Consider the following 15,454-nt stretch of genomic DNA (forward strand, 5'->3'; position numbering starts at 1 on the left):
AAATAAATGAATAAATTAAAAAAGAATTTTTTTTTTTAAATTTAGAAGTAAGTGGTAGCCCGTTGTTCAGTCATGTCTGACTCTTCTTGATCCCATTTGGGGTTTTCTTGGCAAAGATACAGTCAGGTTGTCATTTCCTTCTCCAGCTCATTTTATAAACAGTTGAGGAACCGAGGCAAACAGGGTAAAGTGACTTGCCTGGGGCCACACAAGTTTGTGTCTGAGGTTATATTTGAACTCAGGAAGATGACTTTTCCTGACTCCTGAATTTTGCCTGCCTGGCACTCTATTCACTGCACCACCACCCTGCTGCCCTCAGTTTGGAGTTAACCCAACTCTTCCTCTTAACACTTGTCTGTCTTTGGGCTTCATCTCTCTTGGCTTCTGTTTGTCTCATTGTAAAAGGAGAGGCTTGGGCTATTTGGTTTCTAAGGTCCCTTCCAGTTCTAAAACTTTGATATTAGGAAGCCCAGAAAGGACAACTGAGTCCCATTCCCCACCTTGTTGCATAAATTAAAGCACTCAGGAATCCTGATCTCCAGTCTGAGTCCTCCTAAAGCCTAGCTCTTGGGCATGAAATAAGGCAGATGGGTTGGGTTTTTTGGATTGTGTTGGAGGTAAGAAGAAAGATAGCCAGCTCAGGGCTCTTTACACCCTTCCTGACACACCCCAGTTCTCTCCAGGTGAAAGCAAAGTCATCTTCGAAGGGGAAAATAAGTCATTAAAAGACATCTTCTAAATATGACTAGACTTTGGGATGGGGACTTATCCCTTCCCCTCTCTAGACCTCAGTTTGCTGATCTGCAAATTGTGGGATCTGATGGGGGTCATGTCTGGACTAGATTATTTTTAAGGTCCTTCCCAGCTGTGTACTTTTATGATTATTCTCTCCTTTGCCTTGGTGATGAGAGAAGGATTATGGGATTGATTATATGTATATGAGTCTCAAGTCATTTCTTGCATCTGCCAGCAGTCTCATTTTTTTTTCCCTTCCACTGGTTGCTTGGTCATCAGAAACATGGGTACCCTCAAAACAGAGGGTTCAGCTGATGGATTGGATGGATAACTCTGGCTCTTGGAAGAGCTATGTAGGGGGAGGGCCTAGGGACCTGGGGAGAACCAGAGGCTGCCAGATGACACCCCTCCCTCCCCCTGAGGAAAAAGCATGCACTTTGCCCAGCTCTGTTGCTGCCGAGAAACTGGGAGAGCTGCCAGCAAGCAGAGACCAGGAGAAAAAAAGGGGGAGGGGAAGGAGGGGAGCTAGAGCCTGCAGGACCATGGCCTCCAGGCTCTTTAACCAGAAGCAGCCCCAGCTTGTTCTACAAGGCTTTCTTCCATGCTTCAGACCTCTCTCCCTTCATTCCAGGGGTCTAGATGGTTTCCATTTTCCTTTGTCTTCTCTATTCAGTCTGGCAATGTTGAAGGAATGGGGTGGGGAGGTAGGAAGTTTTGTTTTGGGGTTGGGGGGGCAAGGGAAGGGATTAGGTACAGAGCAGGGGCCTGCTGCTTTTAGATTTGGTAAGTTACTGACCATCATCCATCCATAAGGACCAGAGACATCTCTAGTGGTGTGCCAATAAGTATCACAGAGTATTGGACATGGAATTGGGGAACCCCCTCCATTATTCATTTGCTACCTGTGTATGCTCTTGGGTAAGTCAACCTCTTCTCTGAGGAGAATGACTCTACTCATCTGTAAAATGAACATATTGAACCAGATCAGAGATTCTTTTTTTTTTCCCCAAGTCCATACCTTCTGTCTTAGAGTCAATACTAAGTATTGGTTCTAAAGCAGAAGAGTAATAAAGGCTTGGCAACTGGGATTAAGTGACTTGTCCAGGTTCACACAGCTGGGGAGTATTTGAAGTCACATTTGAACCCAGGACCTCCAGTCTTTTCTTTCCACCAAGCTACCTAGCTGCTGCTAGATCAGAAATCTTTAGTATCTTTTGGGTCTTGGACCTCTTTGGCAGCTTGGTGAATCTTATGGCCTCTCTTCTCAGAATAATGGGCATAAATGCATAAATAAAATACATAGGATTACAAAGAACACCAAAATGGTTAGTGAAAGTAGAAATGTGTAAGTTTTTGTATCATCCAAGTTACTAGATTGCATGAAATCTTTCTTAGATTCCCTTGGGGGCTCACAGACTGCTTCCCCCTCCCCAAGATGTCTAAGCACCGCATGCTTTGTTCCTATGAATCTGAGTGTATGTAGGATGGGAAGTAAATGGAAAGGTTGACTCTCCTTCTACCCAGAGGTCGGAGCCCACCAGTCAGGCTTGGGAGGATTTTTGGAGAGAAGCAACTGAATCTCCTTCATCCTGAGAAGGGGGAGTTCATTAGTCTGGCTTAGATAAATATTCAGTCTTGCCTGCAGGCAGAGGGATGATTAGGGGGATGTCTCTTGGTTTCAGCCCCAGTTATATAGGCTCATCAGAATTTCAGTTTAGCCCCTCACTCCCAGGTGATCCAGGAGGAGCTTAGACAGAGGAGCAGGAAGAGGGGTTCAGGGTCGGGGTCTGGCATCCAGGACCCGATGGTGCCTAGTGAAGGAGTATTGGGTTTGAATGAGAGTGACTGAATGTTTCTTCTCAGTCCTGACAGCTAGCTAGTGGCCTCTTCTTGAAGTAATCACATTGTGCTCTGGGGAGCAATATGGGAATTGGAGTGCGATCTGGAGGGAATCCATGCGCGCACACACGCACACGCAGGCACACTCACTCACTGCAGGCTTGGACCACAGTGCTGTGCTGCTGTGGTGGTTAGCCCATCTCTCCAGGGCTGCTGTCTCAGCCCCAGCCTCTCCGAACCCCTCAGAAGTTGTCTGACGGCACAGCCCTCCCAGCGTGGAAGCCCAGGCTGACAGAATCCATCCCGAGAAAGGCAGAAAGGCGGAGGTGCGCCTAGAGAGGCTGGCTCTGCTGCGGGGAGGAGGAGAGGGAGCCGAGCGAAGGGCTTTCCGGAGGAGGTCGGGGGAGTCCCAGCTGGTGGGGAGCTTCCTGGAAGCAGCGCCAGACTCCTCCGCCTCAGCCTGGGGCTCTTGACCCTCTGCAGGAGGGAGGGGATGGGAGCCAGGCTCTCTGGGGCTGAGGCACAGGAACCCCAGGAAGGGGAGAGAAAGAGAACAGGAGCCTGATCTTCCTCTTCCCTCGCCTGACTGGCCTTCCCTAAGGGTCCCTAGAGCTCTGCGCCCCCCTCCCCCAGACCCCCTACCCCCGGGCCGGCCAGAAGGCAGTCCAGGTGACAACATGACTCGTCTGAGCTGGTGCTTCACCTGCATGATCCGCTGGGGCAAGTATTTGTTCTCCTGCCTTCTGCCCCTCCGATTCTGTCTGCGAAAGGAGGTAAGCCGAAGGGAATGCCCTTCCCGGAGCCCCTGGCACTGGTGGGCGGGGACAGTGGCTCAGGCCTTCCGAGGCTCTCTCTCCCGGGCATCTTTCTCTTCTTCATCACCTCCCGGGAGACAGCAAGCCCCAGAGGCCGGGTGCATCACTCTGGGGTTTCCCTGCCCCAGTAACTCTGCTCTGGGAAGGTCTCTGGCAAACGGCAAGGAGCAGAATTTCTGCTCCTTTGGGAGCATTAGATCCTCCACGCCCCATTGTTGCTCACTTCAGGTAGCCCCAACATTTGGAGCCAGAACACCTTGCCGTTGGTATCCGAGTTGAGTTAACAGACACAGAGAGGCTCTAGGGAATATGGCTATTTGGACACAGGAGGACATTGCTGCTGGTTTTGGTGAGAGGGGAAAGGTCCCAGGAACCCCCAGAAATGCTTTTCCCCTGGAAGGATCAGAGGTTCAGCCTCCCAGAGCAAGAGGCAAGCAAAGTAAAATACTTAGGGAGGGCAGAGTTTGGCTGCTATTAGATGGAGAGATCAGACACAATATCAGACCAGTTGTGATAGTTTGAGGGACCAGAGCGTTGGGTAGGGAGACACAACAGAGGCTGGAGGGAATTGAGGAAGAGAGTGGAAGCTGGGTGGACACTCTGAATAGCACCAAGGTCTAGGAGAGACAAGCAAAGAAAAGGAAAATATGAATAGGAGCTGGGTAGATTCTGGGAGAGAGAGGCAAAGGATAGGGTAGCTGAGAGGATAGTGACATGATCTGGTGGCACTTGGAGGAAATGTGGACAGGGATTGGGTGGATTCTGGGGGAGAGAGGTAAGGGCCAGATTACACTCAGGGACAGGGATATAAGATGGGGAAAGATGGGCAGGGACTGTATATTCTGTCGAGAAAAAAGAATTTGGGTAGTTTTGAGGAGGAGGATAGAGTCTGGGGTGACACTGGGAGAGGAACAGGAATGACATTTGTAGACACTGTGGGGAGAAGGGCAGGAACTAGGGGACAGACCACAGAGTGGCAGACAGATAAAGATCCTGGGGGATGGAGAACAAGCCAGGGAGGTGCTGGGGAGCTTCACTAATGTAGGGTTTTTTTTTGGGGGGGGAGAGGGCACTGATAGACTCATCTTGATTTCCCAGCATAGCCCTTTTGGTAAAGAGCCCTTCCTTTCTAAACACATTTCTCATTTAGGCTTTCCCTTGGCTGGGAGTGGGAGATGGGGAGGGAAGGAGGAGATGGTGGGAAAGCTTCCTGCCTGGGGTCCCTTTTAGAAAGAACCATTCCTCATGTGGCTAGGAATTAACAACTGGGGTGGCAAGAAGCCAGCTGGGCTTAGAGCCCAGGGAGCCCCTTGCACTAAGACAAAGTGGTATTGGGAAGGGAGAAGGAATATGTAGATGGTAACTTCCTTGCTTTCTAACCTGCCCTGTGTTCCTCTGGGAGAACATGGGAAGATATGGTGGGGCATGAGCTGGGGAGCTAGGATGGGGAGCTCCAGATAGTTCTTGCCCACTGCCATTTGGGCAAAGCACAGCTGGACTGAGTGTGGTTTGGCATAACCATAGAGTGTTAGAGATAGGGGGAATCTTGAGAGGAATTCAGTGTGATACTATCATGTGGAACAGGAAGCTGAGGCTCAAGGAGGGTTCAGGGTTCAGGGACTAACCTAAAGACTGACTAAAGGGGGATTAGAACCCTACAACATGGTGCCCAGTCTCTGCCCAAAATTGGCTCAGGCCTAACTAACATTGAGCTTCATAAAGAGTTAGGGATGGGGCTTCCTCCCGACTACACCAATCCCCTAACCTTGTCCTCCATCCTTACAAAAATGTCAGAGGCTGTGGTGAGAGGGCAGTCTGAGGTTATTCGGGAATGCCTTTCTCCCTAGCAAAGACTCCTGCCTCTTAGTTTAGTTTCCCACTTAATTAGCTGCCAGAGAAAAATAATGCCAGGCCACCTTCACTATCCCTTGCCAAAGTGCTTTGAGATCCTTTAGCAAAGAGTATTGACTCCACATCCAGTAGTGGGACTGAGGGTAACATAAAGGGGACTGGTTGAAATATTAGGGCTGGGGGAAAGGTGGGCAAGAAGTCCCTGAAGCCATTCCCAGCTTGGCTCTGAGTTCAAATTCTTCTGGGTCCCAATTTCTTAGTTTCTGTTACATTCAGAGAGGGAAGACTGCATTGGAAAATGGATTATGAGGAAAGATAGAATCCAAAGGTTCTTAAAAAACTCCTCTACCCCCACTTCTTCCAAAGAGTCTTCCTTCTCCTTCCTTTCCCTTTACCATGGGAAGACAGAGACAACTTGGATGGGAATTGGCTTTCTTACTGTGAAGGGGCTGGTATTGAAGCTGTAGCTGGGCATCTTTAGAGCCTGAATGGTCATTTCCAGGCCTTTTAATTTTAGACAGGAAATTAGAGTAGGGGAAGCAGATAGAGATAAAAGGCAGTAATGCTTAGGGATCTTATTACAAATTGTGGGGATTGTGGCCAGATCCCAGACCACCTTCCCAGACTGTTCTTCACCCTGGGCTCTTCCTTTGCCAAGGTCTTTGAGTGCCAAGAAAAATTACTCTCTTACTCATGTCCCAGGTGGAGAAACCAAGGCATAGGCATAGAAGATAGGGGAAGGGCTCTGGATGGAATCTAGGCAGAGATCAGGGAAGTCATAGTCTAACTTTCCTACACTCTGCCCTAACTTTCCCAGTCTGAGATGATCACATAATAATAACGACGATGATAATGATAATAATAATATCAAGCAGCTAGATGGTAGAGTAGATAGAATGCTAGGATTTGAGTCGAGAAGATCTGAGGTAAAATCTGGCCTCAGACACTGGACAAGTCACTTAACCTTTTTTGCCTCAGTTTCCTCATCTGCAAAATGAACTGGAGAAGGAAATGGCCCACCATTTTAGTATTTCTGCCAAGAAAACCTCAAATGGGGTCATGGAGAGTCAGACGTGACTGAGAAATGACTGACAAAAATAGTTTCCAGCATTTATAGAATGCTTTAAGGTCTCACACTTCATGAGATACGATCTCATTTGATCCTCCAACAACCTTGTGAGATAGGTTCAAGTATCATCCCCATTTTACAGGTGAGGACATTGAGACTGAGAAGGTTTAGTGACTTGTCCAGAGTCACACAGCGATTAAGTGCCTGCAGCATGAATTAAACGGAGGTCTTGGGGACTGACTCTAGACTCCACATTCTATCCACTGTGCCACTGAGCTCACCTTTGTGGGTCTTGTGGGAGGAAAGAAGCAAGGAATAACTGGTATGGCGTCTTAGGACCATTTGTGGATCCAGGGAAGGATTAGGAATGAGGTACCATCAGGCTTGGGAGCTGAAGCCTGCAGGGCTGGGTTGGCCAGCCATAGGAAGGAGGCGTCAGGGGCAGAGAGGACCCAGCTGGTCCTTGCAGCCCTGGATGCTGGGGTCAGACAGGCTCCAGTCCCACAATGCCTATTCTATTAGAGGTAGGGGCTGCAGTTTTCTCGGTGCCTTTGCTGGCTCTCCCTGGCTGATCAGGAGCCAAATTGAGGTGTTCTGCTGAGGCAGCAGAAGCCTTCTTGGCTCACCACCTCCCACTGACCACCGGCATCCAGCCAGGGCTCCGTCTTCTGCCCTTGGCAAGCAGAGGGACAGAGCATTGTTGCAGCCCAGGGGTCAGGTTAGCCCTACAGGTGGGGAGGCTAAGGAATAAGGAAGTGGGGAGTAGCAGCCGACAGTTTGGCCCCAAGGTTTGTGACCAAGACTTCCAGATCCCCAGTTTCTGTCTTTGTTTCTCACTGACCAGAAGTGGGGAGAGGTTTGGGGAACAGTGCCTAGGACTTAGAGTCAGGAAGACTTGGGTTCTGTTCACATCCTGCCTCTGTTACTTACTAACCGTGTGACCTTGGGTAAGTGACTTTACTCACCTGTAAATGAGGATGATAATAATTGTATTACCTATCTCAACGGGTTGTGGTGAGGTTTAAATAATGTATGCATTTAGACAGCCTTAAAGTACTTGTAGTGAACACTAGTCATATATTACATAGAATGCATTGTTAGATAATAACGTTATAATTGGTTCTGAATTTTAGAAACTTAGGTTTAGATCCTTTTACCAAGTCATTTCCTACTTCTGTGCCTCAGTTTCCTCATGTGTAAAATGAGAGGGGTTGGACTAGGCTGTCTTTAAGGTCCAATCTAGCTCAAAGTGTTATGAAAGGTATGAAAAGGTCAGTGTTGCTAAACCTTAGCTTTGAACCAGACCTGTGTGCTACAATCTGGAGGAATATGAATAAAAGCAGAAAGTATGGGTGGCTAGGTGGCACAGGAGATAGAGTGTTGGGCCTGGAGTCAGGGAAACCTGAGTTCAAATCCAACCTCAGACACATATTATTAGCTGGGCAAGTTGTCCAGTTCCTGTTGACCTCAGTTTCCTCATCTGTCAAATGAGCTGGAGAAGGAAATGTCAAACAGCTCCAGTATCTTTGCCAAGATAAATCCAAAAGGTCACAAAGAGTAGGACATGACTGCAAATGATTGAACAATAATAATATGATTGAGATGAAACTTTGTTCCAGAATGAATGGAATCAGGACTATATGGCATGAAAGAAGGGGAAACCACTAATACTTTAAAGCCATCAAAATACTTTATATACATTATATTATTAGATATCTATTATTAGTTAACAACTCTGTGAAGTAGGCAATGACATTATCACTCTCATTTAAGGAAATGGAGTCTTAGGGAAGTAAAATGACTTGTCTAGGGTCACACAGCTAGTGAGGGCCATAGGGGAAGATACAAAAAGTTTGTTATCAACTAGCTATTTTCCAGTTCCTTTGATGTCAGAGCTTGATTCTACTCTATTCTACAAGAAAGATGGAAGCCAGGTTTCAGTGAGAACTTTTTGAGGCCAGGGGCTGATGGTATTAAATGAAGTGATGGAACATTTCCTTTCTTGGAGATCTTTCTTTCCTGCAGAGGTTCCCTGTTTGTCTGGGCTGGGTGGGTGGAGAAGGCTCCTTCTCTAGAAGATTCTTTGAAGCCTTTCCCTGATTTGTTCTCATCCTTTCTTGGGTCAGTTCTATCTACTGAGTATAACTTGTTTGGGGGTGAGTGCAAATTGGGCAAAGCTGAGAGGGCAGAGGTGACTCTTTGAAGATAGACATGCTGGGGTCAGGGAGGGTGGTGGTCCAGTTCCTCAGGATCCTCAGAGATCCAGGGTCAGACTTAGACCTGGAGGGGATCCCAGAAACCATTCAGTGCAGCTCCCTTGAGTGGCAGTTGAGGAAGCTGAGCCCTAGAGGGGTGCTGGGAATTGTTTTAGGTCATACACAGGGAGTCAGTGTCAGAGGCTGGATTTGAACTCAAGTGCTCTGATTCTGGTTCTTCCATACTTTGCCTGGTACCGTGGTGTCTCATCAATTAATCAGCAAATATTCATTGAAGGTCAGCTAGGTGGCACAGTGGATAGTGTGCCAGGCCTGGAGTCAGGAAGACTGCTCTTCCAATATAGCTCCAGCACTTACTAGCTGTATGACTCTGGACAAGTCACTTAACCCTGTTTGACTCAGTTCTTTATCTGTAAAATGAGATGGAGAAGGAAATGGCAAACCACTCTAGTATCTTTGCCAAGAAAACCCCAAATGGGGTCTTGAAGAATTGTATATAACTGAAAAAACAACTGAAAACCAAAATTTATTGGACTCTTAATTTGTGCACAGCACTGTATTAAGGGATTCAAGGATGTTCAAGACATGGGAGCTGACTTAATGGAGCTCATGTTAGTTGGAAGGAAGAAAGTAAAAAGAGAAAGAAGGAAGAAAAGACTCAGAACTGAGCCAGGCACTGTGCTAAGCTATTTATGTCATCTCATTTGATTCTCACAACAATCTTGGGGGGTAAGTACCTTTATTATCCCCATTTTTAAGTTGAGGAAAGTGAGGCAGACAGAGGTGAAGTGACTTGCCCAGGGTCACATAGCTAGGAAGTATCGGAGGTCACATTTGAACCCAGGACTTCCTGTCTTGCAGTCTGGTACTACCTAGCTGCTCATTTATCATTCTTTTTTTTCTTTTAAACCCTTACTGTCTGTCTTAGAATCAACACTAAGTATCAGTTCTCAAGCAGAAGAGTGGTAAGGATGAGGCAATGGGGTGATTTGCCCATCACACAGCTAGGAAGTATCTGAGACCAGATTTGAACCCAAGTCCTCCTGACTCTAGGCTTGGTACTCTGTTCACTGTACTACCCAACTGCCCCCTTCCCATTCATTTTTTAAAATATGGAGTTCCAAATTCTCTCCCTCTCTCCCCTCCCTACTCCTTGAGAAAACAAACAATTTAATATTTATGATTTATCTTCTTGTGTGTTCTTATGTTTGTATTCTGTCTCCCCTCCTTGAGGACTGAGATCTTGCTTTGGTCTTTCCTTGTATTCCTATTACTTCCCCCACTTTCCATATTAAGTGAAAAGTGCTTTTTCACTGAACCATTGACTGACCCATTTTGAGGAAACTGGGGTCTGTAAAGGTTAAGTGGTTTGCTTAAGGTCTCACAATGAATAAATAGCAAAGTCAAGTTTGAAGCCCAGGTCTGACTCCAAATCTTCCTTCTTCTTCCCAACTTTTAAAACATCTTTTTGCTTTGGAGGAGAGCAGGGTTAACATTTCTAGATGAGGATGGAGAGATGCTTTAAGTGGTGTCTCAGAGATTATTTGTAAATAGACAAGTATGACTAGCCCCATTTCACAGATAAGGAAGCTGATGTTTTCAGTGGGGGACATATATGTTGTATCAAGTGAATGACCGAGGCAGTGAGTCACGATATGAGTTCAGAAGAGGAGACGTCATCAGAAAGCCTTTGCAGAGGATTGGAGAATGAAGGATGGAGAGGATTAATTTGGCAGGAGGGCATTTCATGTAGGGGGAATGATGGGGCCTGGGATACATCATGCATGTGCAGGAACAGTCCCATCTGGCTAGAGGAGAGTTGGGAGAGGGGAATAGTGAACCTGGAGAAGCTAGGTGGTACAGTGGATAGAGCACCAAGCCTGGAGACAGGAAACCTCATTTTCCTGAATTCAAAGCTGGCTTCAGACACTTACTAGCTATGTGACCCTGGGAAAGTCACTTAACACTGTTGGCCTCAGTTTCCTCATCTGTCAAATGAGCTAGAGAAGGAAATGGCCAACCACTCCAGGATCTTTGCTGAGAAAATCTGGAGTCAGGAAGACTTGGGCACAACTGAAAACCAAATATAACCACAACAGCGAACCAGGTGGGGAAAGGCAGGTTGGGCTGCAGATGCTTAAGGGAAGAAGCAAAGTCTAGGGCATGCTTGGTATGTAATTATTACATATGTTCAGAGATTCCTGAGATTTCTGGGGCTTAGAATCCAGCAGGAGTCTTGGTGGTTGGGCACTAAGAAGAATTTCCTGAAGGTGAAGGGATAAAAGACATCTGCAGAGTAACATGTCATATGAAGAAGCGCACTTGACCCAGAGCTCAGGGGGTAGATACTGGGAAAACGGCTTTAGCTCTCTGTTCCTCAGTTTACCTCTCTGTCAAATGAGGATAATAATACATGTACTTTCTACCTTGAAGGGTGGTCGTAAGCCTTAAAGAGCTGCATACATATGGATTATTATTATCCTAGGCTTTTCTGGAAACTCTTCTGGTATTGGGATAGGCTTTGTGCGAGACAGGAATGGAGGAAGAAAGGGAGATGGGTGGGACCTCTCGGAGGTAGGGTCCTCCACTAGCTGGCCACTCCAGATTTCTTCTAGCCTCTTTATCTAGCCTTGTCATTCCCCACGTCGGAGGTCTGGGAGTGGAGCTGCTGCTGGGAAGGAAACTGCCCGGGCTTAGGAAGCAGAGCCAGGGAAGGTGTCCCAGAGATACTGCCTTTTGTCTGGCTAGCCTTTTCCAGCACTTCTGGGAAGCTCAAAGGTGATTTCTCAGAAATCCAGAGATAGCCGGAGAAGCAAAGTCCCTGTGACGCAAGCGACGGCTGCTGGGTGTCGAGGAAGGGAGATTGGGATGGGGGTGGGCGGCTGCTGCGTGCAGGTTGGTGAGCGACCCGGGGACAAGCTGGGCAGACCCCCTGGCAGGAGAGAGGCCAGCTGGCACAGGGAGTCAGGGTGCTGGAAAGGGGTGGGGAGGAGGCAGGTTTCCATGACCCGGAGTCGCCCGTGGTATGTCCCGTGCTTATTCCCTCACTCTTTCCTCCCTGCAAGCCTCTGCTGGGAGAGACTAGAGGGGCTAGAGTGAGCGTTCCTCCTCAGCAGAGGTGATTGCAGATCCAGCTGGAGTAGGGAAGCTTGCAGTGTGGACCGCTGCAGCGTTGGCTCAGCCATTCATCCCTCCCCCAGCAGACCCTGAGCATGGGACTGGGTGAGAGGCTAGGGGAGGGGTGGGAGAGAGGACTGCAACATGGTGATGTCAGGTTGGGGAAGTCCTTTGGCTTTCTGCCAACTCTATGCTGGTCACACAGCAGTCAGCAGCTCTGTAGAAGGGTTTGGGACTCCCCTGTCCTCAATGCCCCCATGGGAATACAGGCTCCCACATGCATTGTTACAGCATAGTCGCCGAATAACAGAGCCAGAAGGGCCCTTCAGGATCGCCCAAGTGTCCCTGGACCATTTTACAGTTGGGGAAATAAAGGCTGGGGGGGCAATAATTTGCTTACATTCATGCAGATAATGGCCAAGTCAGAATTAGAACCGGAGTCTCCTGACAACCAGTCTGGTGCTCCAATATCTGCTACATCTCCCTTTCCTTTCCCTGTCTGTACTGATAAATGTTTCTCTTACACTTCAGGGTTGCCTTGGCCGGACAGACTGGCCAGGCCATGGGCTGGGAGCCAGCACACCTGGGTTGAGTCAGCCTGTGTGAGAACTCAGACTGTAGAGGAAGTGATCTGGAGTGTGAGCTCCCAAGATGTAACATGATAGAATGGAGGGTGACAAGGCAAGGGCACCCGTGGGTGTGAAGAGTGCCGTTGTGTCCAGCAGACACATGCTTGCAAAAGCTGTCAGGCATCTATTCATGCCTGGCACGCGTGTGCGTGCCCATGTACGTGGGGATGGAGAACCTTCTGGTTGACCACTGAGGCTAGTTTGGTGTGTGCAAACTTGAGTGTTTTGGTTGTGTGCCAGGGCAAGGGGAGATTTCTTTGTCACTTTTCTAACCTCCTGCTCTCATATGAAGTGAGTTAGTGTGGCTGTGTGAGCCAAAATGGAACTTGGAATCAACATGTGTGATACTTGTGTGTGTGTGTGTGTGTGTGTGTGTGTGTGTGTGGCTGGGCTGGTGCCTCTTGTGCTCAGGGACTTCTTGGAGCTGGCTGGGTGACTCACCAGTCCCCACCCAGCCTTGCTCCCAGCCATATTAAAAACTTGGAAAAGATTGTTTTTGGGAGGGGATGGAATAGGGAGAAAAGGAGGCAGTGAAGGCGGGGTGGGGGGGTGGGGGTGATCTTATTCAATTTTGCTGGATTCCCATGCAGTGCTAGAGGGAGAATCTGGGCTCTGAATCCTGCTTCCTCCATCAGTCATATCCCTAAACTTCAATGCCTTAACCCTGAGGGTAGGGTGAGAGTAAGAGGGAACTGAGGCTTGAGGGGGCACTAGGGGAAGGGCAGGGGCTGGAAGGACACTTGCAGGCAAAGGGCAAGGATTGGGGGGCATTGAAGGAGGAGGTTAGGGCCAGGGCCTGGGGAGGATACTGAGGGAGAGGTGTAAGGACTAGGGGAACACTGATGGCCAGGAGAAGGGGTTGGAGGCCACTGAACAGAGAAAACTTGGAGCCGGGGTGGGCCCTGGGAAATCTGGGGTGGGGGGAGGGAGGGGGAAGTGAGGGAAGGAATTGGTGGGAAGGAGAGACCTGGGAAGCAGAAGAATCAGTGGGGGGTGAAGGAGGGAGAGGAGGAGGAAGAAGGGAAATGCAAACCAAATGTTGGCCCAGGGAAAAGTAAAGAAAAACAGACTCTCGCGGGAGACTAGAGCGGGGCTCCCTTCAGGAAGGGAAGGGCTGGGACAGATGTTTGGAGAGAAGAAAGAAAGAAAATACTGGGAAAAGGTCCACAGATTGGAGTGTGTGTGTGGGGCAGCGGGGAAGAGTGGAAGTGATGGCGAGGGTCACTCTGCAGTGCTCTCTGGGCCCTGGATTCTCTTCTGCCTGAACACTAGCTTGTTCCTCCAGCCCTGTGAGTGTGGACTGTCAGTCGGTCCTGGCTCTGTGTGTGTGTGTGTGTTTATCAAAAGCTGTCAGTGTTCATGGGAGTCGGTGGGGGACTGTCCTGCCAGGGAGTAGCAGGCTTTATGTCTTTTGCTCAAAGTGTGAATGCACCACCCGCTTTCTGCCGGGGTCCAGGAGAACCTGGCAGAGTCACGTCCATCTTCGCCTGCCACAGCATCGCTGGTCAGCCCAGAAGTTCTTAAAAGTCCTCAGAGGAGCAGAACGGCCGCCAAACTGGGGCAGATCCCAGAGGGGTGCGGGGACAGGAGTGCTCACATACGTGTGTGTGTGTGTGTGTGTGTGTTTGGGGGAGGGCTTCAATTGAGGACAAGTGAAGGACTTTGCCCCCAGACCCCTTCTCTCCACACTCACAAAGTGAGGGAGCTGACCTGAAACTCCACCACAGGGGTTGGGAAGGACAGAGAAAAAGGAGGCAGGGACAAGGGGCGGAGGGGGGAGGGAGGGAGAAAGGGGAGGGCTGGCTGCAGGGAGGAGGGAAGGAGGGAGAGAGGCAGGCAGCAAGATCCGCCAGACAGATGCTGTCTCAGTGAAGAGAGACAGGACTGAGGGAACTGGGGATCTGTTCTACCCAGCCTGTCCTGGTCAGGACCTGGCACAAGTGATCGTCCCAGGAGGGGCATGTCTTCGGGCACTGGGGTGTGGACCAAGAGACTGGACACGGCTCGAAGATGACGTGGATCTGTCTGTCTTGTATGCTCTGGGTAGGTCTGGCTTTCCCATCTCTGGGGGTCATTCCCTCCTTCCTGCTTCCATTTCACTCCTCATCTGAGGTCTTAGGCAGGATACCTAGTCCCTAGGGTGCTTAGAGAACTGGGTCAGCATTGGTGGTATGTGTGGGATTGAGGGAATGGCTTTCTCCCTCTGATCAGTGCCTGGAGAGGTTGCAGAAAGTTCTGGGAAGAGAATCCCTCACATTTTAGGGACCTCTTCTCCCAGTAAGGGAACAGGACTCCTTGTCCTTCGTTGCTAAATGCAACTTGACTTGGCCTTTTGATCATGTATAAGACTTTTCCTATACCCCCCCCATAGTCAATATGCCCCCCATACCCCTTTCCCTAGGCAGAAGCTATAAGGAATCTTGAAGGGGGTGATAGGGAGGAGATATTCCCTCTTACATCCCTGCTTTGTCTGAGTGGGGGTGTATAAAAGCCCCCTCTAACCTCCCATGCTTCTCTCTATGGATGGATAGATGCATTGGGGGCTGGGGAGGGACGTAAGGAGGGTGGGGTAGAGAGGGTGTCAAGCCTGGTCCTGGAAAAATCACAGTAAATCAGCACTGGAGAGAATTCCACTCTAATTTCATCACAGATCCACTCTTGGCCATGACTTACTGTGTTCTCTTCTTCTATGGGGATTCTGCCTAAGTGTCCGTCCTCTCCCCTTCAACTTTCTGAGGCTATCTTAACCATTCTATTCTAGGTCATGGATTCTTTATTTCCTTCCTTCCTTCCTTCCTTCCTTCCTTCCTTCCTTCCTTCCTTCCTTCCTTCCTTCCTTCCTTCCTTCCTTCCTTCCTTCCTTCCTTCCTTCCTTCCTTCCTTCCTTCCTTCCTTCCTTCCTTCCTTCCTTCCTTCCCTCCTCTTTCCCCCATCTTTGTCTCTCTTTCTTTCTTCCCCCCAATATGGATACAAGGGCATTGAGAATAGAGTCTGTAGCCCACATGGTCCAGGTAATTCCCATCGTTCCTGAGCAGAGGTTTCTGGGAGTGCAGAATGGGGTTGGGGAGGTCTGCTTCAGGGAATGTGGTAGGGATGAAATGGGGGAAAATGGGTGGAGGGATAGAGGAAGAGATTTCTAGCATTATGGCCAGACTGTAGAGAGACCCCCACGGAGGGGTCTAC

The 15,454-nt window shown here is 49.0% G+C and overlaps 1 protein-coding gene across 13 annotated transcripts in view; it reads left to right on the forward strand.

Annotated features, from left to right (window-relative positions):
* Positions 1-15,454, forward strand: part of TNS1 (tensin 1) — a 338,276-nt gene that overhangs the window by 45,709 nt on the left and 277,113 nt on the right. Inside the window, exon 1 of one of the 13 annotated variants that reach the window (XM_056808040.1) lies at positions 2,748-3,347. The exons of 9 other annotated variants lie outside the window; for them this stretch is intronic. In XM_056808040.1, coding sequence (XP_056664018.1) covers positions 3,252-3,347 — 96 coding nt within the window. In that variant the 5' untranslated portion in view covers positions 2,748-3,251. Of the gene's footprint in view, positions 1-2,747; positions 3,348-14,119; positions 14,315-15,454 lie in introns of those variants that run through there. 3 more of the 13 variants (XM_056808036.1, XM_056808039.1, XM_056808041.1) reach the window with 3 other exon arrangements.

The sequence above is a fragment of the Monodelphis domestica genome, chromosome 8, assembly GCF_027887165.1.
Source record: "Monodelphis domestica isolate mMonDom1 chromosome 8, mMonDom1.pri, whole genome shotgun sequence".
Lineage (NCBI taxonomy): Eukaryota > Metazoa > Chordata > Mammalia > Didelphimorphia > Didelphidae > Monodelphis > Monodelphis domestica.